The 26011-nt window shown below is 24.5% G+C and overlaps 1 protein-coding gene across 1 annotated transcript in view; it reads right to left on the bottom strand.

Moving 5' to 3' along the window:
* Meltrin (disintegrin and metalloproteinase domain-containing protein meltrin) overlaps window positions 1–26011 on the bottom strand; it is a 77582-nt gene that overhangs the window by 19048 nt on the left and 32523 nt on the right. The window contains exons 2-3 of the mRNA XM_035867155.2: window positions 12933–13024; window positions 1122–1277 (exon numbers count right to left, since the gene is read on the bottom strand). Coding sequence (XP_035723048.2) covers window positions 1122–1277; window positions 12933–13024 — 248 coding nt within the window. The remainder of the gene's footprint in view (window positions 1–1121; window positions 1278–12932; window positions 13025–26011) is intronic.

Here is a 26011-nt window from a genome sequence, read left to right on the forward strand (position 1 = left end):
AAAAAAAAAAAAAAAAAAAAGAAAAAAGTGGATCAATAATTTTATTATTCAATATAATATCTCGCACATTCACTCGACTACATGGAACGTATTGCAGAATGTTCGATATATCATTCAGGAAAAATTTTATTAACGGCACGGCGATCGCCAGTATTCAATATTTTCAATATTTAACGAAATAAACGTTGTTTTTCAATCTGAAATAGAAATACATTTTATCGGGAATTTTTTGAATCGAAATTAAAAAAAAAAAAAAGAAAAAAAAAATCACTTAGATTTCATGATAGATAATTTTGGTGCAAACTTTTCTTCGTCGAGACACTCCGTATATAGTAACAATATCATAGTGATTATATAGAGATATAGAGACTATATTATCGACCAATCGTTGTCTTCTTTTCTAACATAATGAACACATTGATAACATAGTGATGTGTAAGTGAGCTCACTCTCGATCGATTCTAACTGGCGCCATAAATATATCTGTGCTACTAAAAGAAATAATCGATAAGCATTATGCAAGCATATAAATATATATGCATGTATGTGTGTACATATGTACATTAATATATTCCTCATAAAATTAATTCATATCTGATTTAAACAGTAAACAATACAAACAATAAAATACAAGAATAAACTTTGTTAATAGTTAATTAGAATCATACAATCGATTGACGCAATAAATTATCATAGGATATAAATAATTATCGAAAATAATAAATATTGGATTTAGGAATTATTATTGTCGATAATAGTTTCACAATATACGAAAAAATATTTATTCGAGTTATATTAAGAAATTAATAGTTTTCTATTTAGCAAGACACTTGATTGGAAATGAAAGAATAAGAAATGAAAAATAAAAACAAAAGAAAATAACTAAACTTAACCTTAAAAAATATCGAGTATCGGTTTATATCACAAGATGGCCGAATTGACGCCATTTACAAAAAGGCGTCTAACATTTCTCTTATCTTTCGACAAAAATAAAATATAATAAATGTCGATCGATAAAAAAAAGATATAATTGTAATCGTTAGAAATTTTCAACTGTTATTGATCAAATGTAATTTGTTTTTTTTAAACTTCTTAAATGTTAAATACAAATATGAACTTACCACCTTCGACGGTGTATGAACTTTGTATGTCCCCTTATGCTGATAACGTTGTTGATAACCAACTGGTATCAGATCGGTATTCAATCGTAAATCTAATACACGTTTGACACCGTCCACTTCGAAGCCGACCGTTAACACATCTGCGTGATCGATGTCCTGAAAGATAAAAAAAAAAAAAATAAGAAATAAAGAAAAAAAAACAAGAAAAGAAAATTAATTGTAAACAATCCATCGAACATTTTATAATAGAGTACAGGATTAATTTTGATGTAGAAACAAAAAAAAACAAATAAAAAAATAAAAAAAAATTTCGATTTTCGAATAATACTTTTAACGTTTATTATTGTATATTTGTATATAAAATATGTTTTATTGGTCGCATATCATAACTTATTTAATCTCTAATTAAACTTTGGATATCAATTGTAATTATTATATTAAAAGTATATTTTGGAATAAATTTTAATCATAATTATTTTTAAACAAAAAAATGTTCAGTATATGTCTTGTATAATTATACTTTATATTAACAATAAGTTATATTAGTATATTATAGTATTGTATTATTATAGTACAGTACGATATAATATACTAAAAAACATTATAATATAATATAGTATAGTATAGTATAGTATAGTATAGTATAGTATAGTATAATATACTACACAATAGTATAGTATAGTATAGCACAGTATAATAGTATAATTACAATAACTGAATTAAGTTACATAAATACTCTTAAATCCTTTATTAAAGTATATTACAATTATAATAAAAATACTTATTATATTATTCTAATTTATTTCTTATACAATTACTATACTATAATTATACTATATACAGATAACATTAATCTTCATATATATACAACTAATTAATCTTCTATCGAGAAAAGAAAAAAAGATTTGAAAAAAAGAGAATCCATTTGTTCTTCCTTCGTCTCAGTATAACTTGAATTGTTTTGAATCCATTCGAAAAATCGGAAAACAAAGAGTGAATGAATATAAAAGAAAAATCGAAAATGCGAATGAAATGAAGGATAGAATTGGCCTTTCTTCGCGGTACAGACTCTTTCAATGTCCACTCTCACACGATAATCTATTCTTGGCTCTGTACCAATGCAAGAATCGTTTTCGATATTCCCGGCGTTCCTCTTTCGTGACCTGCACATCGTATCTCATGGAAAGGGACAGGTTGGGGATGGAGTAAGGTGGAAGGGGGAAAGGATTGAGGTGGGGAATGGTAGGTAGTCAATACCGGGGGGGGGGGGGGTTGGGAGGAGGAGGGGGGGATAAAATCTATCGAGAGGTCAACCACGTTCTACGAATCCATAGATTCTTTCTTATAAGAAAGCATTTCCCGAACAATGAAAAATTTTTCTTTCCTTTTTTTCTTGTTTCTTTTTTGTTTTTTTTTTGTTTTTTTTTTTTCCCCAAAATAAAATCTATGTGCGGGAGACAAAATAATTATTGGACTTGATGTGTTTTGTTTTATTTTTATCGACATGTCGATCGTTGAATTAATTTTGATCAGACCAATGTATTAATATTCTGTAGTTTTTATTTAATATTTTTTATGTATTTACATAACTACTTTTTTTTTCTTTCTTTTTTTTTTGAATTGAAAATTTTGTTTGCCTTTTGATTTGAACTGTGTGTGTGTGCATATATATATATATATATATATATATATATATATATATATATATATATAAATTTTAACTTGTTTTATTTATTAAATTAAACATAATAATAAATAATCGAATTTTACGACTATAATTAATAAATAAAATAATAATAATAATTTATAAGAAAAAAAAAAAAATAATAAAATCATGAACAGAAATTTCTAGTAAACTCATTAGTTTCTAACCGGCAATAAATTAGAATAACAATAATTGGCCACACTTTTTTCCGATAAAAAAGCAAAGTAATCGAACTTTTTAAAATGTAACCATAGTAATTTTTTTTTTAATAATAATGTAGAGAATGGCAAAACAAACTTAATTAGTACAGACAATATTATATTAAGTTATATTACACTACAAAATAAACAATTTTAAATCTGATAAAAATATAATTTTTCTTTATACAAGATGATCGCTAGAAACGTAAATAAACTTGTAGAAACACATTAATGGTAATGCGCCGGAAATCTTACAGTCAAGGAGATTGGAAACAATAGACTCCTGCTTTTGTGACTGACCAACCAAGTCGGCGTTAGTAGAATTCTATTTTATCGATCGTTAATAGTATATTTCTAGAGAGGACAGGAAACGACATAACGGGATCAAACAGGATCGTATAGAATAGGACTGACTGAATAGGACCGAATACGGTATAATAAGAACGTACAGGACCGAATAGGATCAAATAAAACCGAATACAATCGAATATAATTTAATGGAACAGAATAGAACCGAAAAAGGTTTAACAAAACCGGATAAGATTGAAAAGGATCAAATAAAATCTAATAGGATCGATTAGGATCGTCGAATAGGAAGAAATAAAATTTAAAAGAACAGAATAGGACAGAATAGAACCGAATAGATCTGTATAAAATCAAATAGAATCGAATAGGATCCAATAGGACCGAATAGAATTGGATAGGACCGAATAAGACCGAATAAGACCGAATAAGACCGAACAAGACCGAACAGGAACGAATAAGACCGAATAAGACCGAACAGGACCGAACAAGACCGCATACAATCAAATAAGAATCGAACAAGACTGAACAGGATTGAATCGGATCGAATAGAATCGAATACGATCGAATAGGATCGAATAAAATGGAATAAATTCGAATAGAATCAAATATAATTGCATAGGATTAAATACGGTCAAATAGGAACGAATATGATTGAATTTGACCGAACAGCGCCAAATAGAATCGAATAGCAGCGAATAGAACCGAATACAACCGAATACAACCGAATACAACCGAATATGAACGTATACAGTCGAATAAGATCGAACAGAGCCGAATCGAATCAAATAGAAACGTACAGATCAAATCATTCATCCTTTTCGTAAGAATCAAATATTTTTGTAAATTTAAATAATTTAGAAATCACGTATAAACGATATTTTGAGAAACGATCGATATGATACAACAATTTTTATCGCTATAAGTTTAATACAAAGATCAAAACTAAAGAGATATTATTTTATTTTGTTTTTTTGTTTTTTCTTTTTCAAAGTAAATGCGCCTTAAGAATCATTACTGAACAATGAAACATAACGAATAAATACTTAATTTGATTATTCATTTTTTACTTTTACGAGTAACATTACGTTATGAAAAAAATATAACTATACATATATATAATATAAGTACAACATAACATAATATATTTATAATGTTTTTTATGTATTAATATATTAATATATAATAATATTAATATAATATATATATATATATGTGGTTGTGTGTATGTGTACGTGCGCGTATGTGTTTTTCTATCTCTTGTTACAATTGGAAAAAAATATCAACGCTAAAGCATTAAAAATGGAAGTAATGCAAAGCAGAACAAGTTGTTTGCTAGTTTTATATAACTCTTTCCTTTTCTCGCGAAGTTTTCATCAACGATAAAAAGTGTACTATCCATAAAGTTTCATCTCAACTGCGGTAAAATAAAGAGAGAAAGAAAAAGAGAGAAAGAAAAAGAGAGAAAGAAAAAGAGAGAGAGAGAGAGAGAGAGAGAGAGAGAGAGAGACAGAGAGAGACAGAGAGAGAGAGAGAGAGACAGAGAGAGATAGAGAGAGAGCACACGACGACATACGTTAAATATACATATACATGTGTTTCCTTCGTTTTCTGCAATGGCATTTCAACGATGATATTACTCTTTATGAAATCAGTTTTTACAGTAGAAAAAAGTAGCTCTTTCATGTGAACCTCACAATTGTACATCCTGTAATCGACAACGAAACGACCACAACAGAATAACAACGGTGACAATAATGATAGTAGGTGTTTGCTTACGTGCGTAACTGCAAAATTTATGTCATCATGATGCATCGTTCATCAAAATCCAAACGAATTTATATTAATTACACGAAATATAATTCAATGTTTTTTTTTTTTTTTTTTTTTTATACGTATATCATTATACGATATTTACATATTTGATGTAAAAAAAAAAAAATAAATACATAAATAAATAAATAAAATTTTCGAAAGTGTTTGATCTGCCATTGTAATGAAATTACTTTTAACTATAATGAAATTATTTCTTTTGAGTTTTCTCCTTTTTTCTTTCTTTTTAAATAAAAAAAGTTGTCGATCTTCGCGATCAAACCTGATGGAAAATATTAAAATTAATATATCAGGCAAACGAAAAAAGTTGCTATATTTTTCAACTTAGAGAGAGAGAGAGAGAGAGAGAGAGAGAGAGAGAGAGAGAGAGAGAGAGAGAGAGAGAGAGAGAGGCAGTTTAAAATTAATTTTGAATATAATTACGTTTTTAAAAATTCGTGTTGAATAAAGGAAATTTAATTGAATAAAACTAACAGAGTATATCATTAGAATATATTAGAATATATTAAGTCTCTTGAAAAGTTTTGACCGTCTCTCTTATTATACGCGATTTTTTTTTTTTTTTTTTTTTTTTTTTTTTTTTCAATAAAAAAAAAGAGACTTCATTTTTTCTAAGTTATTTTTCAAATATTTTAGAAGAAAAATTTTCATCGATATATTTAACAGAACTTTTCTCATTAAGACGTTTCTATTCAAATTATTGTCATTATTAGAGATATCGAAAATTATTGTCAACGATTTGTGTTATATAAAATTTACGTATTTGTAAATAAATTCTTTTTTTTTTTTTTTTTTTTTGTTTTAGAAACGAATTTCTTCTCTTCTTTTCCTTTTTCCTCTTTTTACACACTTTCCGATACGTCTAATACATTTTTCATTTTATACACATTTCGTCCAATAAAGTAACGACAGAAACGAGGCCGATGGATATCGCTTGAAATCAATTAAATTTCTAATTAAATCGCAAAGGACTATAAATACTGGTCGTAGTATTTGACGACGAATCGATATTTTAGATGGATGAAATTATTATTCCACGGAATTAATAGTAACAAAGTTTGATCCGAGTTGTATCAAATACGTATTAATACGTAATTTCATTCAATCAAACAAATACAATAAACGATATAATAATAATAATAATAATAATAATAATTTATTATTATTTTTTTGTTTTTTATATAAACCTTCTTTTTTTTCTATTCCAATTAGATAAAATCGTTTCAATTGAACATTATACATTGCACTTTGTATAATCTTTCAAGCAACACAACACAAGCACACATACAAAAGCATATACATTTATTGTTGTAAAAAAAAAAAAAAAAAAAAGAAAAAAAGAAAGATATTAGTTTGTTAGAAAAAAGATCTAAGTTTTATCGATCGTAAAGTCTGCAAAGTCAGTTTAACAAGATCATTGTAATATTCGTAATAAAGAAGGCTCTGATGAAGAAACAGAACGCATGTGCGACGAAACGAATCGTACGAGAACGTACGCATACGAGTACTATAATCACAATTCTCACGATAGTGTCAAGGTTACGGTATACTATGGTCTCTTTGTATTCTCACTTGTCTTTTATAATTATCTTTTACTGTTCTTCAACACAACAAACAACGGAGGGTCGAGACCGTGCCGACGTTTTTGCATTCAATTAAATTAATCCAAACTATGAATTCATTTATTTCAAGAATTATTTTAAATCATACGTAAACGAATGTATGATAAAATTTATTTAATTTGAAAATAATTATCACGTCACTTTGCATTAGTTTATATGAGCATGTACTTTGAAAAAAAAAAAAGGAAAAAAAAGAAAAAGAAAAAGAAATAAGAAATTTATTTTATCTTTTTAAAAAAAAAATCCTTTGAAAAGAATTTCATTTCTCCAACTTGCATATATCAAGTATATATAAAAGAATTTGATTTATTTGACAATTATATTACTTTAAAGATTTTAATCAATATGTTAAAAATTAATTTCATTTGTTAATAATTATGGATTCATCTTGTATGCGTCCATATGAATATTTAGAAAAAAAAAAAAGAACTGGAAAATTAATTTTATATTTTCAAGAGAACTCATTGATAAATCTACAATTTGTTTCTTAAATTTCTATATATCAAGCATATATAAAATAATATATTTATTTGATAATAATCATTGATTCATCTTATATATATGAGTTTATATAAGTATTTCGATAAGAACAAAGAAATAAAATATATCAAGTATTTATAAGAAAAATAACATATATCAAAAAAAAAAAAATATATATATATATACACACACACACATAGTTTAATATTTATACATATATAAAGTATTCAAAGTTTATTTAATTATATTAAAATTTATATATAAAATATATACATATATCTATATAAGAAAATAATTTTATTTGACAATTATGTTACTTTCAAATATAATCAGTATATGAAAAATTGATTTTATTTAATATTGATTATTTAATTAATATTGATTCATTTAGTTCGAATCTATATGAGTATATATTTTGAAGAAAAAAAAAAAAAAAAAAAAAAAAGAAAGAAAAAAGAAAAAAATAAACAAAACAATAAAATTTTCTTATCTTTTTAAGAAAATACGTCGAAATATCACGTTTCTCTGACTTGTATATATCTAATATATATACATATATATATATATATACATATAAGAGAATATATATCTACATATGAAAGATATGAAGTCAAAGGAAGTGTCATTTCCGTGAGCAGTTTAGAGTCAGCTGATATGAACAAAGAACAAGAGTCGTTCGGAACTATTCATTTTAACCTTGCGTAAAATATCTGTTGGATTGTAGAACAGATGTTCTTCTGAATCAGGTGATAACCAGTTATAAAGTCTAACAGGATGTTACTTTCACATATACTCTATTTAAGTTATTTAAACGAAGGACAAAAGAGTTACGAAAAAAGAACATATAGAATCTTTAAAGGTAATACTTTTCTATAAATTGTTTTTTTTTCTTTTTTTTTTTTTTTTCTAAAGTAAAATATTTCTATAAATTTTTATAGCACATAATTTCTGATATTACATGATTATTCGACTTATCTTTAATCTGGCGAGCATTGTTTGAAATAAGAGACGATAAAAAAAGAAAAAAGGAAGAAAGACAAATTTGCAAAAAAAAAATAGGGGGTGGTCGTTGAAGAATGAAAATGGGCTCTTAGGCTTTTAACAAATTACGATTATATGAATAATAACGATGATAATTATGATGATCAAAATAATAATAATAATAATAATAATAATAATAATAATATATTCATAAAAATAACATAATAATAATGATAATATAAATGTAATAGTAATAATAATAATAATAATAATAATGACTTTAGCAATAATTAAAAATAATTACTAGCGCACTTATGTGTATATGTTTATGTGTTTCTTTGGATTCATCGTAAAATTATTTTTTTTTTCTATGTCGATTAATCAAATCAATTACTTACATAAGAAATTTTTTAAACAATGATCATATCATTCTCTATTGACTCGGAATAAATATTTTTATTCAATGAAAATACAAAATATTCTTTTGATATTTATCGTATAAAAGTTCGTATATTTCAATGCGATTTGATATACACTTTGATGTAGCCTTTTTGAATGAATGTGTTAGTAACAATACTATATCGTGTTATTTATATACTCAATTACATATATGCGTTCATAGGTATACTAACAGTATAGAAGCGCAACTTTCAAAATGCATTATATCGCCTACGGGCATACAAGCGATTTAAAGCGACTTCATTTCCTTTTGCCAACGTCGATTTTATTCGTTCATGCGTATATATACCAACACATATATATATATATATATATGTGTGTGTGTGTTTGTATGTCTATATAGAAAAATGTCGAATAAAGGAACCCTCCTTCAAGTTTTGCCTCTTACCTCTCAACTTGCTTTTGCTCTCTCGTATATTGGAAGGAACGGTCACTATATAGATGTACATAAGTAACGTTCTACCAACTTAACAGGGTAAATCATGGATACCAGAAAGAACATTGAACCTTTATTGTTCTCTCTTTTTCTTTTTTTCTTTTCTTTTTTTTCTTCTCTTCTCTCTTCCTCTCTCTCTCACTCTCTCTCACTCTCTCTTTTTCTTTCTTTCTTTCTTTCTTTTTCTTTTTGTCCGATCTATATATACCATTATGTACACAGGATGAATCATGTGTGTGTGTGTGTGTGTGTAACTCGTTTGACTGAAGTAGTATTTTATTTTTTTTTTTTGAAGAAGAAATAAAAAAATCAAGAAATTTTTACGATGCAATATTAAATGAGAAAAATATTATGATAAATTGAAAGATAATAAAAGCAATTCTTTTTTTTTTTCTTTTTTTGCTAACGAACGAATTTATTAAGACATTAAAAAAAATAATGAAATCAACATTTATTCAGAAATTTAAAAAATAATGAAATCTTGTATGTCACAGTATATATGTATCAGAAATATGTTAAGAGAAATTGAAAGATAATAAAGGAAAATTGTTCTTGCAATTGATTATATTTATTAAGAAATAAAAAAAAAAAAAAGAAAACAAAAAAAAAAGAATTTTTTTTTCGTTGAGAAAATTTAATAAGTGATCACGAAATAAAGAGATTTGTTATAATTAATAAGAAATTAAAAAAAAAAAATAATAATAATAATAAATAAATAAATAAATAAAAGAGAGAAAAGAAATTATTATAATGAAGAACATTTAATAAGAAATTAAATGATAAAGAAATTTGTCATTATAAAGATAATTTAATAAAAGGATAAAACAAAGTAAAGGAATTATTATAATTTAAAAAAAGAAGAAAAAATCTATAATTAGAAATAAGAAAAAAAAGAAATATAAAATTTAAACAAATTGTTTGGATATATTTATAAACGCATCGCATCATATTTCTGTGATAAAAATATATTTACATGTGTATAAAATATATATTAATAAATATTATATATTTTATATAATAATAAATATAATACATATTATAATGTATATTATATATTAATATATATTATAAATATATATATATATATTTTTTTTTTGTTATGAAAAAAAATGAAAATTCGTGAGACTACGATCTCGCAAAATGATATATAAATATTATTATATCAAAGTTATTATTATAAAAACACAGACTTGATAAGAGAAAAGTAAACCAATGATCTTTTGGCAAAACTTTACCTTAGATATTAATGTACGACTTATTAAACTTTCATGTTAGAGCGAAAGAACAATCTCATTCGCACGAATAATATATTTATTTAGATTTCTATTCCATTATTAATCTCACCATTCTAAAGATTATTTTTATTATGAATTTTCATTTATATAATATGGCAATTAAAAAACAATTAATCGTTGTTTAATTAACCTTGTTATTTCTACTCGAGAAAATGTTTATGTGAAAAGGGGATGGGGTGGTGGTATAATTTACGATGTACAAAGCAAGGAGATACGAAATTAATTAGAAACATCTTTGTAATTGTAATTAACGTAGAAAGAAACAAATTAACATTATTTCTATCATATTAATTATTATTAATTGTTAATAATAACGAAATATCGTTTGACCTTTCATTGAAAATTTTTAAAGGCTATGATTTATCAATTACATTGATTTTATGAATAAAGAAAAGGACTTTACAATTACATCTAACTTTTCTTTTTTTTTTTTCGTTTTTTTTTCCAACCTTGCAAACGTTAACACATAAATATTTACGCATTAGATTCGATCAATAAATAAAATGTACGTGATGTATATTTATTAGAAATGTGCATATGTGCATTTAAACGAATATTATATCATATAGATGCATAAATCCCCAATACCATACTGCTGTTATTATATCAGTATCATTTATTTATATATCATCGTTAGTTTTTATTTAAATATAAAAAATATTGAAAATTATATTATTACTTATTGATCAGATCAATATCATATTATTTAAATATCATTCTTGTTTTATTTAAATATTACGTTTATTAAATATTTTATTAAACAACATAAACTTCAGCATTACTCATTGTCCAATTTTTATAATTTTTTATGGCCTATTTAAAATTTTTTTATAATAGTGTTGTTCACTCATAAACATTCTTGTTATTTTATTTAAATATAAAATACTAAAAAGTTCGATATTATTTATTGGCCAATCTATTATTTTATTATAATTCATTATAACATTAGTTATTTAAGTACTATAAAAAAAAAAAAAAAAAAAAATACTAAAAATCCTAACATTACTCAATGGTCAATCACTATTATCGTACTACAGATTCATACAATAGTTTCGTTTACTATTAAATATTTGTATTATTTTATTTAAAAGGAAAATGTTAGAAATGTCGACATTACTCTTTACGAGGAACTTAATAAATTTGGAAGAGTATAGAAACGTACGGTTTTCGTCATTTGACATTTCTCTTTCTTTCCTTAACACATTTCAGAGACTAGCTAAGCGAGAGATAGCAAATAGCACGACTGCATTGTCGGATTTCGCATTCTTGCGACGTAACGACATTTGCATTGAAATTATTGCACCCGAGCGTGAATCGCTTTTCGCATTCGAAATTACCAAAAGGATGAGATAAAGACAAAAAGACGAAAGAAAGAGACAAACGCAAAAACATAAACATACATAAGTATGGATAATCTTTAATCGTATATCAGAATAATAATTTTTTAAGAGAAATCTTGTTAAAGATTTATTAACGTTTAAAGAAAAAATTAATATTATTATTATTATTATTATTATTATTATTATTATTATTATTATTATTATTATTATATAAATGTTATTATTTAATTTCAAATAGATTTTTAATTATAATTAATTATGTTATAAATAAAGTAATATTTTTAATTAAAATAAAAATTCACTTTTATAATTTATATTTATATATAATTATTATAATTATATTACAATAATAAATAATTATATTGCAGAAAATTATAATTTAATAATTTAATAAATTAATAATGTAACAAATTAAATTATATTTTGTTTTATCGTAAATGATTTAGGATTGAATAGTGTTTTTATTGATTAAATAAAAAATTAACATTGTATTATTTAATAATGTAATTTAATTTTACATAAATGTATAAAGTATTATTGTTATTTATTCATTTTGTTCGTTTAAATGAGAGAAATAGTTTGAGTTATGGGATTGAAATAATGTAAATTATTTGATGGTATTTCAAAGATCAAAAAAATTGAAATGAAATATTTAACATGGGAATTTTTCAATCTCTTAAAAAAAAAAAAAAAAAGAAAAAAAGAAAAAAAATGTATCACTAATTTATTTGTTAAAGATAATATTAAGTTAATAACGTAATTATTTTAATATTGATTAATAATTATTACTTATAAGATTTATACGATCATAGAATTAATATTAATAACAAATAATCAATATTAATTCAAATATATATTTATTTTAATTAAATATTTAAGAAATCGTATGTATTTGATTATTATATAACTATTATAGTTATTATTATAATTATTTATTATTAAACGATATACAACAATTCAATTTGCTTTGAGAGATTTTGTCAGATTTATAATATATCCTGAGAATTATAAAATTAATTGATTTTTATTTGGAAAATTAAAAAGAAATTCGCAATATTTTTTATTGTAAATTTTTTTTCTTTTTTTTTTCTTTTTTTTTTTTTTTTTTTTTTTGTAATTATTCACGTTATCGTTATTAATTAAAAATATATACTTACGTTCTCATTGGTCGTCGATAACTGCCTTTTCGTTCTACCATGATATACTTGTGGTTTGATTAATGTGTGTCTGCTGAACTCTGGAGATGGTCCTATAACAGATAAAACAAATAATTCATTTTTATTTTTAAATTCATCATGGATATCCATGATATCCAGAATTTACAAATTCTTCCCACATCCCATCGAATATTAATAACGTATTGATAATAAACAATAATAAACAATAATAAAGTTAGATTATATAATCATCTTGATAAATATAATTTCAAAAATTGACAAATTTTAAGATTAATACGACAATAATAATAATCATCGTATTATTTATAATAACAAAGGAAAAACAAATAATTTTGAAAATATATAAAATAATAATAATAATAAAAATAATAATAATAAAATAATTATGTATATAGGAATGGTCTTATCGCAAATAATTTCAAAATTTTTTTCAAAAAGAATAATGATAAGCATCAGATTATTAATATCAATTGATATAAATAAATAATAATAATAAAATAATTATGTATACAAGATGATTATTAATTTAAAGATCAATTGAATATCTCGTTTGTTAAAAGTAATAGAAATCTAATTAATTAAAAATCCATTAAACTTTAGATTTATCCGGAATAATATCTTATTTTGTAATTCTTTAAAATATTTTACATATGAAAAAATCTTATATATAATATATATATATATTTTATTACTTCTAACAAAGCAGATATTAAATTTGTTCTTAATTTATAATTAATCTGCGTAACAATAATTTCTGTCTCAAACAATTAAAAAAATTTTATTAAATAAATACAAAATAATAATAATAATAATAATAATAATAATAATAATAATAATAATAATAATAATAATAATAATAATAATAGTTCTGTAACAAAAAAAAAAAATATGACAATAACCATTCAGTTGGAAATAATGTCGCGATTTATTAATCCCTTAAATTCAAACATTCTAGGGACATTAAACTAGTTTAAAATTAAGAGTAGTAACAATGAACTAGGTCGCCGTTATAGCTTTGATTGGCTCTTTAGTATGAGTCGTTTATAATACAAGTGTACTCGTACGAACCAGACGAACTAAATACATGTATAGTATGATGCTCGTGCATGTGACGTTTTTATAGCAATAAGATTGACGTCAATGGTGGCGATGAGAAAAAGAAAAGAAAAGAAAAGAAAAAGAAAAAGAAAAAGAAAGAAAAGTAGAAGATCATAGTGAAAAACTTGTTATATGTATACATTCGTATGCCGTACCGGAAAGGAGGAGTCATTGACCATGGAGTCACGAAATGAAGGACGAATTGTAATTAAGGATAATTATTTTAAGTGAGTTTAAATACACGTCTGAAGCCTCCAGACATTTCATTGGCAATTTCTTTTTTTTTACCTTTTTTATTTCATTTCCTCTTTTTTTTTTTTTTCTTTTACGATCTCGAATCCTCCAATAATTTACAAAAATTATGACACTTTGTGGATCATACACAGACATAGTGAATTTGTCTCGGGAGTAAAAATATTTTAATATTTTTTCGCTGCTTGTGTTGTTTTTCTTCTTTTTTTCTATCTCCAAAGCTGTCACACCAGATAAATATAAGATCATTGTATAGATTATTATAATAAAATTTGTGCCTATTGTAAAGGAAAAAGGAGGGAAAAAAAAAAGAAAAAGAAAAAGAAAAAGAAAAAAGAAGGAAAAGAAAAGAAAATTTTTGTAAATTAATACTTTTTACAAAATAAAATTTTCTTGGGACAAGCATTCTAATATTTTTTCTTTCTTTTTAAACTAAAATATTTTTCGAAAAGTACTTTAAAACTAAAACTTTACGAACTACAATCTTTGTTAAACAAATATTATTTAGTAAAATTTTTCTAGACTAAAATATTTGAAAAAGGAAGTATTTGTTGTTCTTTTAAAATTATGAAAAGTAATAATCGAAACAAATTCAAAATTTTTTTTTTTAATTTTGAAATTATTTGTATATATACATATATATATAGACAATGTTTCTTTCATACAAAATGCAATGCATTTTTGGTTATTATTATTTTTTTAATTTAAAGAGATAAAAAATAAATATTTTTGTAGATCTCGACATTTTTTTGTTCTGTTTTTAATGTATTATCTACATTTTTAAAAAAACCGAAAAGATAAATACCGAAAAACTTCTTTAGATAAATATTTGTCAACTTTAATCCAATCTATCATGTCTTTTTTTTTTTTTTTTTTTTTTTTTTTTTTTTTTTTTTTTATGAAAACTTTCATATGTGTTTAAGCAATTAATTAATTTCGTGAACCATTATTTGCAAAATATATTTCTTTATTCTTTCTCTTTATTTCTATTTCAAAGATTACATTAAATTAAAATTCATTGAATGTAAATACTTTTTACTTATTATTATGCACTTATATATATATATATATATATATATATATATATATATATATATATATATATATACATGTGTGTGTGTGTGTGTATTATTATATACTTGGGAATATACGATACACGATGACACAATAAATTATTTAAACGAACAACCATAAAAAGAAATAACGTTTTACACGAAAAAAACATTCCCCGTATGTCCATAAAGTTTCATATTACCTTTTTTATTATCCCACACACACACACATATACATTTTTTATATTTTTTTTTGCACTCATGACATTTTCTTTTGTTGTTATTAGTAAATAAAAAGTTATATGTTTTTTCTCTCCTCTTCAGTTATTCTATTGATTCTTACAATAATTATCGATTTCTTTTGTACATAATCATTGTAAACGACGACAATGTTAACTCCCCCGAGCAATTTCGATTAAATTAAATGAATTAAGGATCGAATTAGAAATTGAAACTCGTTAAAAAATAAAAGGGGACAATTAATAATAAATAAATATAAAATTCTTTAGTAAAAATATTTTAATGCGAATCAATTGTAGTAACATGTCACGAATGTCCTGGAAGACAAAAAAAAAAAGAAAAAAAAGGAAAGAAAAAATATATTGTATATATTATAACGCGACAAATATAATAAAACTTGGCATTAAAATTGAAAGAGAGGAAAAAAAACTTGTTTATATGAACCCTCAATAATAATAATAATAATAACATTAAATATTTACTAAGGATTAAAAAAAAAAAAAAAAATCCGATACAACCTATTGCGTATTAAATACACGAATTTTTTTTTTTTAATATTTTTTTAATTTTTAAATTATTATCTAATGATATATAATTAATCTTAATTTGATATATGAAATTATTATCCAATGATACGTAAAAAAAGAAAAAAAAAAAAAAGAAAAAAAAAAAGGAAAAATAGATCTAAAATTTGTATTAAAAAATTTTACGAAATCTAAATAGATATAAGATCGAATTGATTTTTTTATTTTGCATTAAATTAACTGAAATCAAATTGAATATACGAGATTCTATAGTATATGCAATTTCTGATTCTTAGCATATCCTTGTCCCAACATGCTGTCCTCTTAGCATACGACTATTTGGTCTGCAAACGCACCGGATGTTCTCGCCCTCCGCCCTCCGCCCTCCGCCCTCCGTCCTCTGCTTTTCGTCATCCGAATATTCGAATACATTATGTTCTCATCGTGTATGTGTACCCTCGGTAAATATCCCACATAATGCAGTCACAGTTTCCACGGTTTTCATTAAATTTAAATAACCTTTATATTTTTCTTTTTCTTTTTTTTTTTTCTCTATGCCAATACAAAGTACTTAACAACACGTTTTTGAGCACGTTATAAATTACGTTATCTTTATTCAAAGGAGAACAAAAATTTTTTTCTTTAAATAATAAAAAGAGAGATCAATTTTATCTTCGTTCTTCCGCGCGCACATTAATTTGTAATTATAATTTACAAAAGTCGATTATTAATTAAACTATATATTTCATTATTTTCATTCGTATTCTCGTCGTACAATTTTATATTCCAAAAAAAAAAAAAAAAAAAAAAAAAAAGAAAAAAAAAAAAATTAGATACAGCTATTTTGAAAAGAATGTTTCGCATGCATTTACAATTGGATTAATTTTGAGTTGCGTTAAAGGTTACAGTGCTAATTATATTTAAAAACTATTCAGAACTCTTAAAAGAGAGAGAGCTCTGGGAAATTGTACTCTTCTCTCAGCTACAAATCTCATGTTTAATTGAACAAAAAAAAAAAAAAAAAAAAAAAGAGAAGATGGAAATAGATAATGTATCATCTTTTTTCTTCTTTTTTCTTTTCTTGTTTCTTTATTCTTTTGTTTTATTCGAAACAGAATCCACAATCGACGATGTATAATTTTTTTTTATCAAACGTATAGTCGAAACTTCAATCAAATTCACGGCACGCGTGGGTGTCTCGAGAAGATAATTTTCTCTCTCTCCCTCTCTCTCTCTCTTTCTCAACCACCGAAAAAAAAAAAAAGAAAGAAAAAGAAAAAAGCTATTCCGTGTACTTTACACAAGCATAATCAAGAAACCATCAAATATTAATCATTTTCACTTATTGAATATTTTCTTTATTTATTTGTCTTTAAACCTTTAACATTAAAAACTCATTTAAAAGGGACGATTTTTTGACAAAATTTTCCATAAGTGCATAACTTTCATTATAGAGAAGCCGATAAGGAAAATATGACGATAAGAAAAAAAAAAAAAAATAAAAAATAAAAGAAAAAAAAAAGGAAAAGAAAAGTAAATAAAACAACGATAACGATAGAAACCACAGGACTTCCGGTTCTCTTAGGACCATCTTACTTCGAATGACGTCAGACTATAGAAAGAACGTGCTAGGAAATCTCAATCTATGTGTATATATATATATATATACATATATATATATATATATATATATATATATATATATATGTATATATTAGATTATGTACGATGACTATACCAGAATAATTCTAATGGACATTTCTTGGAGGAACGGAAGTCACAGAAAGGAAACAATGGTTTCTTCTCGAAGAAAGAAAACAAAATTGATTTTTTCTTTTCTTTTTTTTTTTCCCTTTCTTTTTTTAACCCTTCCCTCGATGCATACAAGCGCATACACACACACACACACACACTTACACCAGTCAATTGATCTGCATAAAAGTAAAAAATTGTATTTTTATTCGAGAAAAAGAAAAAGAACATTTTCAATGAGAATCGAGTTATTATTTCGAGCTAAAGTACGTAAATAATTTCTTTTTCCAAAATTTCCTGACGAAAGGGAAGCAAGATGGAGGCGGTGGTAGATGGGCGAAGGATCAGAGAGAGAGAGAGAGAGAGAGAGAGAGAGAGAGAGAGAGAGAGAGAGAAAGAGAGAAAGAGAGAGAGAGAGAGAAAATAAAATTTCCATGAGAATGAAACCATTCTTTCGAGTCAACGTACGTACACAACGTAAATAATTTCTTTTTTCCAAATTTTCTACGGAATGGCGACGACGTGGAAGATGGTTCAAAGAGAGGGGAGAGAAAAAAACAGAAGGCAAAAAAGAAAAAAAAAAAGAAAATGAAGCTATAAAAAAGAAAAAAAAAAAGAAAAAAAAAAAAAAAGAAATTCGATAATCAAATCGTATTATCGTTTCACGGATCAACAATAATTTAATCAATTCAACGATAATACAAATTAAAAATGAAACCCACGGTGAAAGCTTTAGAATCGTGCAGACATTAGCGCCGGTCAATTAGGCCACCGTGTTGATTCGGTCTAACTGACGGAGAGACAGACGCATGTGCAAAGGCGGATCTGCCTTTCGTCTTCCCATGCCACGTTCCCGTTTCACATGTGCACCAAACGAGACATAACCACTAGCACCAATACCAACATCACCACCATTGCCATCACCATACCCTCCCACCTAACCCTCACCATCATCCCCACCATCTCTTTCTCTATTCGCAGCAACGGAACAACATAACGGCCGAAAAGGTCGTTGCTCGGTTGCGATTAAACTCCCGGTTTCATGGTGGCCCTCGATTCTAAAGTTTAAAGAGAAAGAGAGAGAGAGAGAGAGAGAGAGAGAGAGAGAGAGAGAGAGAGTGAGAGAGAGAGAGGAGGAAGAGAGAGTGAGAGAGAGAGAGATAAATTATGAGTTAAAAAAAATGGACCAATTCGTGACGACCCTGAGAACTTTTCTTCATAATTATGATATTACTTTCCTTTCATTTGAACTAAAAGTTTAAATTAAATTCGATAATTTGATTGAATTAAAAAGATTGTCATTTATGATTTTTAAGGTAAATATTATTTATCATTTTTTTTTTTTTTTTTTTTTTTTTTTTCTAATTGTCTATATGATAACTCGAAGAATTGGTTTAGATTTTCAAAGAATTAATAATGCTTAAAATTATACTTAAATGTTTTTAAGGTAAATAATTCATAGAGAATGGTAAAAAGTGAATGAAAAAAATGAATTAATTCTCCATGATAATTCCCCGTGCTCTCAATTATATTTTTATAAAAATTAAATATAAATTATCGTTATCATTTATCATTTGTATTATTGCACATATTTAATAAATAACTCGAAATATTGGCTAAGTGCTAAGAGAGCAAATAATATTACAAATTATATTTGAAAATTTGAAAAAATTTAGAGGAAAGTTAACTAATGAGCGAAAAAAAAAATTAATGAATTTCTGACAACCCTAAAAACTACTCTTAATGGTGATATGTCGTTCACAAAAGTTACACCTAAATCCAATAATTTAATTGTATTAAAGAAAAACTTCGTAACTTTGACGTATTATCATTTATCCAATTGTCCATTTGATTAATAGAATCGATTAGATGTCCAGAGAGATAAATAATATTAAAATAATATTAAAAATTATATATTAAAAATGTTTGAAATTATACTACAAAAGTTTGCAGAAAAATATTAATATGGAACGAAAAAAAAAAGTAGACCAATTCGATGATCTCAAGAATTATTTTCAATTATGACATATCTTTCATTTCATATATATATATATAATATATAAAAGAAATTAATTTTTTCTTTTCCGACAAGATACGAATATTTGATACCTTTTTAAAAATAATATTTTGTATACATATGACACGAATAATAAAATAATTTCGTTTTTAATATTCATTTGAAAATACTTCAAATATTTGCGGTATCTTAAAAAAAAAAAAAAAAAATATATATATATATATATATATATATATATATATATATATATATATATATAAATCGAAAAATTTTCTTCGATCAAAAATAATATCGTCATTTTTATCGTACCCTTATTCATCAGCAATCAAATCGTTCATTCAATAATATCGAAAGAATCGATCAGATTTTGATAATGGAAGTAACGTTGAAAATGAAAATTTGTACGAAATTGTAGTAGAAAATAAATTCCAAAGATATAAAAAGATCGTCATCGTTTTTCGTTAGATTAGCCAATAAATGTCTAACGTGGTACTTAAACCGGGATTCGAATTAATTCCAACATCATTGAACGCAAGTGTATTTAGTGAATGGTCCAATCAGAGACCCGTTTCTACACTGCTTTGCCGATCCCAGTTCGAGCTCGTTAGTCAATTAAACTTCATAATTAGAGCATATACGAGAACCGACGTCTTATGTATTATAACTCACAGATACATTATATACAGACATACAACACATCTATAAAGAAATGCTTTAAGCTATAAAACGACAAAGAAAGGGAATAACATCCAACGAGGACGACGGATATTACTTGTCTCGTTTCTATTTTCTAACATTATATTCGTGAAGAGAAAGAGAGAGAAAAAGAGAGATTATATACACCAATGACTATAATAATGAAATTTATAATATTTTTATATAATATATTAAAGGGAAACGACAATAAATAATAAAGGGATTTAAAGGTTTCTTTGAAAAAGATCAAAATAGAAAAATGGCAATAATTAATGTCATATAAACTATATTAGTTATAATAGTTAAATAATTTTTAGTAAAGTCTTAAGTTAATTTTTATATGTCAATCTTAAAAAATAAAATTAATTAACGTAAATTGATACGATATATATATATATAAATATATATATAAAATATATTGAATAAAATATTAAATAAAATTTAAATTTAAATTAACCCTAATTTTATACTTGAGCTGTAAGACACATCAGACTAACTTTGAGCTCAATTTAAAAGAAATAAATGTTAATAAATAGAATTTATCCTGACTATTATTCGCACTGTGTCAGTCGTTGGAATTTTGATCGAATAAAATTGAAGTTTGTAAAATCTGAAATGTGCCATATATAAACCTCGTATGCACAATAAAGTTCTTTTTACATTAATTTTGAATTGTTGAATTATTGGATTATTGAAAATTTTTAATCCATTCATACTCTAAATAATATGATCTTATATATAAGTGTGATAAAAAATTATCTTCTAATCTTATGTCTCATTTTCGTACTCGAAATCAAATACGATCAATGAGAATGAAAAATCAGTTATTATAAAGTACTATAATAACTTTTTTGATCAGTTAGATCAGTCATTTACTATTAATAAAAAAATTAAGGACTGGCCTATAAAAATTTTCTATCGAAATATTGGATATGGCTACTATAAATAAATACCAGAATATTATTGAAATGTAAAAAATGCTGATAAAAATGTTAAATGTGTTATCTAAAATTCTGAAAGAATTTTTTAATCTTTGTAAGAATTATTTACTAGTGCATTTCAATATGTCATTCCTTTGATTTAAAATTAGGAATTAAGAGCATACTCGGACTTGATGCTGAGCAAAATGCAAATGAATTCTCTGAAGTTACAGTATATAAAAAGTAACGCTGATATATAATTTGTCCAATTTGTTCAAAAGATAGTAAAACTAAAATTGGATGTTACTCATGTAAACGCCCAAATTGCGATAAGCAACTGAATCGATCATGAGTAAACAATTAATTATTTTTTTTATTGTAATTTTGTACTTTCATAGATCTTCGTTGAGATAAGAGATTGTATGTATGATAATTTTAATGAAATGAATGGTAAAATAAAAACAAAAAATAATGAAGATCGATGAAATAATTGAGTATTTTCTCATTCTCAAAATAAACTTAAATATTTTTAAATATTTAAATATTTAAATGATTTAAATAAAAAATCTTTTTTTTCTTTTTTTCTCTAGAAATATTTATTATATATATTTAAATTTTGTTATATACAATTTATTGATCTTTTTATTTCTTTATTTATATTCATGTTACTTATAATATTATATTCATCTTTGATACTAATTTTCTTTTTATTTTATAATAACTTTTAGTAGATTTTTTTTTACTATTATTTCATTATTACAATAATTTTATTAGTAATCTTTTACTCTTAATTTTATCTCTATTAGTTTTTATCGTAAAAAAAAAAAAAGAAAAAAAAAAAAATTAATTAATTTGTCAATTTTTATTATATCTTATAAATTTAGTTAATTTTGTTTTTGTTTGAAAGAAAAAAAAAATGTTCTGTTTAAAATAAAAAAATGTTTTGTTTAAAATAAAAAGAATATATACAGTTAAATATATAAATTTATCTTCATTTTAATAAATTTATATAAATTCAGATATAATTTAGAATTAAATTTGATGAAAGTTGAATTATGTATGTATTTATATATATATATATATATATATATATATATATATATTTTCTTTTTTTTTCTTTGCTTTTGCGTTTAAAGACAATTACATTGTAATTATCACCGACTATCTATATAATTACTTTGGTATTTAATTTGCACGCGCAAGGTGTCCATTTGTTTCGCTAAATAAAGTGAATGACGACGACGACGACGACGAAAGAAAAAAAAATATTGTCTTGCAGAGTTCTTTTAAAGCCACGTTCGTCAGACGAACGTGACTTACAATTAACGTCGGACTCGTTATCGTAGTATCAAGTTACGTCTTATAGTAAGTTCAGTTTTCTTTCAATTTCTCATTTCGTTGTAATTTATTACGAACGAGCTAATCGTAACAGATATTGTTTATGTTTTTAATATTAATACGATATTATCAAACGAATATTATAAATGAAATTATTTCATTATTCGTATCATATTATTTGTCTCGTCGTGTATATGTGTGTGTATGTGTGTGTGTGTATATATTTAAAACATCGCAAACATTCGCAAATATAAATATCATATTGAAAATTAAAAACTAACTTTATTTTTTATTTTTTTCAATTTCTCTTCTATTTACTTTACTTTAAATGAATATTAATTTTTTTTTTTTTTTTTTTTTTTTTTTTTTTTTTTTTTAATATATTTACTATTCATATTATTCACATACACGTATACAATATTACTCCAGTTTAAATGAATCTTAATTTTTGAATGAATCTTACTTTCTTATGAATCTTAATATTTTCACACATACATTATCTCACACTTTCACATATACACATTACTCTACTTTAAATGAATCTTAATTTTTTTTTCACACACATATATTGCCCATATTTTCACATATTCATATATTATTCTACTTTAAATGAATCTTAATGAATCTTAATTTTTTCACACACACAAATTGTTAGGTGTATACGTTATATACAATATATTATATTATTTCATTTTCTTTAATCATAAAAATTATATTTAATTAAAATGATTAATTTATTCGCACGAACTGATTAAAATCTACGAACGCCTATAATCATTTTATCGTCGTCATATATATTTGTTTTAATCATTAATTCAGCCATCATTATGAATGAAAGTTAAGTAATAGAAGAAAAAAAAAAAAAAAAGAAAAAAAAAAATACAAAAAAAATAAAAAAAAAAAAGGAAAAAAACTAAAGATTCTCAAAACTCGAGTATAAAAACGAAAATACATATATCGATAGATTCGTTCATTTTTAAAATTTGTAAAATCGATTTCACATCTATTAATTACAATTATAATTAAACGTTATTATTATTATCGTAAATCACGGAATTTTCGCACCTGACAAACTTTAACAGTTATGTAGAAACATAACCATATTGAGGGAAATCCACTTGGTGAGATTAAATCCACGATGGCTTCACCAATCGGATATTGTACGATCGCCAACGTACAATTCCAACGTATGCGGGATTTCCGTAGGATACGTTTCGACCGCATTTATCGGATTAATTCGCACTCGAGCGTTAGCACCGATCAATGCAAGCGTAAAATCGATTTATTCGAGCGAAGGTGATTCCCATCTAACGTTTGACTCCCACTTCTCCCCCCCACACTCTCTCTTCTCTCTCTCTCTCTCTTTTTTATTTTTATCTCTCTCTCTCTCCCTCTCTCTTTTTTATTTTTATCTCTCTCTCTCTCCCTCCCTCTCTCTTTTTTATTTTTATCTCTCTCTCTCTCCCTCTCCTCTTTCTCTCTCTCATCTATCCCTATGCCTATCTTCCTAACTCATCCTCTCTCTCTCTCTCTTTCTCTTTTTCTCTCTTTCTCTTTCTCTTTCTTTCTCTCTCTCTCTCTCTCTCTCTCTCTCTCTCTCTCTCTCTCTCTCTCTCTTTCTCTCTTTCTCCGTCTTTCTTTCAATCTACTTTTCTTTTTTCTATTTCTCCCTTTTTCTCATTTACCCACACGCTAACTCTTTGCACGTTCTTCAAAGAACTCTAAGATTTTTACTCATGAACGAAGACAGATCTAGAAAAAGAGGGGTTGGACGAAAAACGTATGTACCCTTTTCGATCATGCGTTACTATATCCCTAATGGTATAGACTATAGTAAGAGTCGTTTAATCAACTAAAGTACTCCTGAATTTTCTATCGGAAATCTTTGATATCTCATCGTTTCTTTTAATTATATTTGTTGATTGATATATATTTTTTATTGTATAGTATATAGGTTTATATTCAGTTAATATATATATTTATTTATTTATTTATTTATTTATTTATTTATTTATTTATTTATTTATTTACTGTATCTAATATATTTGTCAATATTAATATGTAATTTTATTACATACGTACACACACACACACACACACACACACACACATATATATTTTGTAAATGTTCTATATAAATTAATTTATTATAATAATACTTAATAAAAAATCATTTATATGATACTTATCAATATTTATTTAAATAATACCAATAATTATATTTATATAAATAATATCTCTTGATACTTGTTTATATAACATCTTTTTCATATTTATTTTAAATAAAACTTATTTATTATTTATCATAACAATACTTATACATACTTATGTGAAAATTATATTTTTCAATATCTATTTATTTTGCAATATTTACTTATTTGAAAAGAAAAAAAAAAAAAAAAAAAAAAAAAAGAAAAACTTGATAAATTTTATTTATAAATATATATTGAATGATTTATAATATATTATAGAAACTGGTTGAAAGAGGGTAAGAAAAAAAAAAAAATTATCGAATGTCGAATCTTAAAACACAAAATGCTTCTTTGATGTGACGCTTTGAAAGCGTCAGATTAAGCACGAATTCAAGTTCGTCTACTTCTCTTGGGTTAATTGCGGTAAATGGACGTCAAGTGGTGGTTTCGCGTCTTGGGGATACGCGTCAGCAAAACCACCTTCAGTTTTCATCGGATATCTTCTTATATCCTCTTCCTTTTCCTCTTCTCTTCTCTCTTCATTTCTTTTATCATTTTCTTTTTTTCTCTACATCCTGTCTTTTAACTTTTTATCAATTTGCAAAAAAAAAAGAACTATATAGAACAAAAATCTTCATTATATGAATCAACATTTTTTTCTTATTAATATTTATATCATTTCTTCTTATCATATACTTTCTAAAAGATACTGAAAGAGAGAGAAAGAGAGAGAGAGAGAGAAAGAGAGAGAGAGAGAGAGAGAGAGAAAGGAAATTGATATAAATATTAATATTAGTATGAAATTTTATAGTATTATATTCTATATAGATATATCTAAATAAACTATAATTATCTATATAAAAAATACTATGCATATATATATGTATATATATATATATATATATATATATATATATATATATATGTAGTATATAGTACATAATAGGTAATTATTAAAAAAAAAAAAATGAGCAATA

This window comes from Vespa mandarinia, chromosome 16, assembly GCF_050613455.1.
Source record: "Vespa mandarinia isolate Hongniang chromosome 16, ASM5061345v1, whole genome shotgun sequence".
Classification (NCBI taxonomy): Eukaryota; Metazoa; Arthropoda; class Insecta; order Hymenoptera; family Vespidae; genus Vespa; species Vespa mandarinia.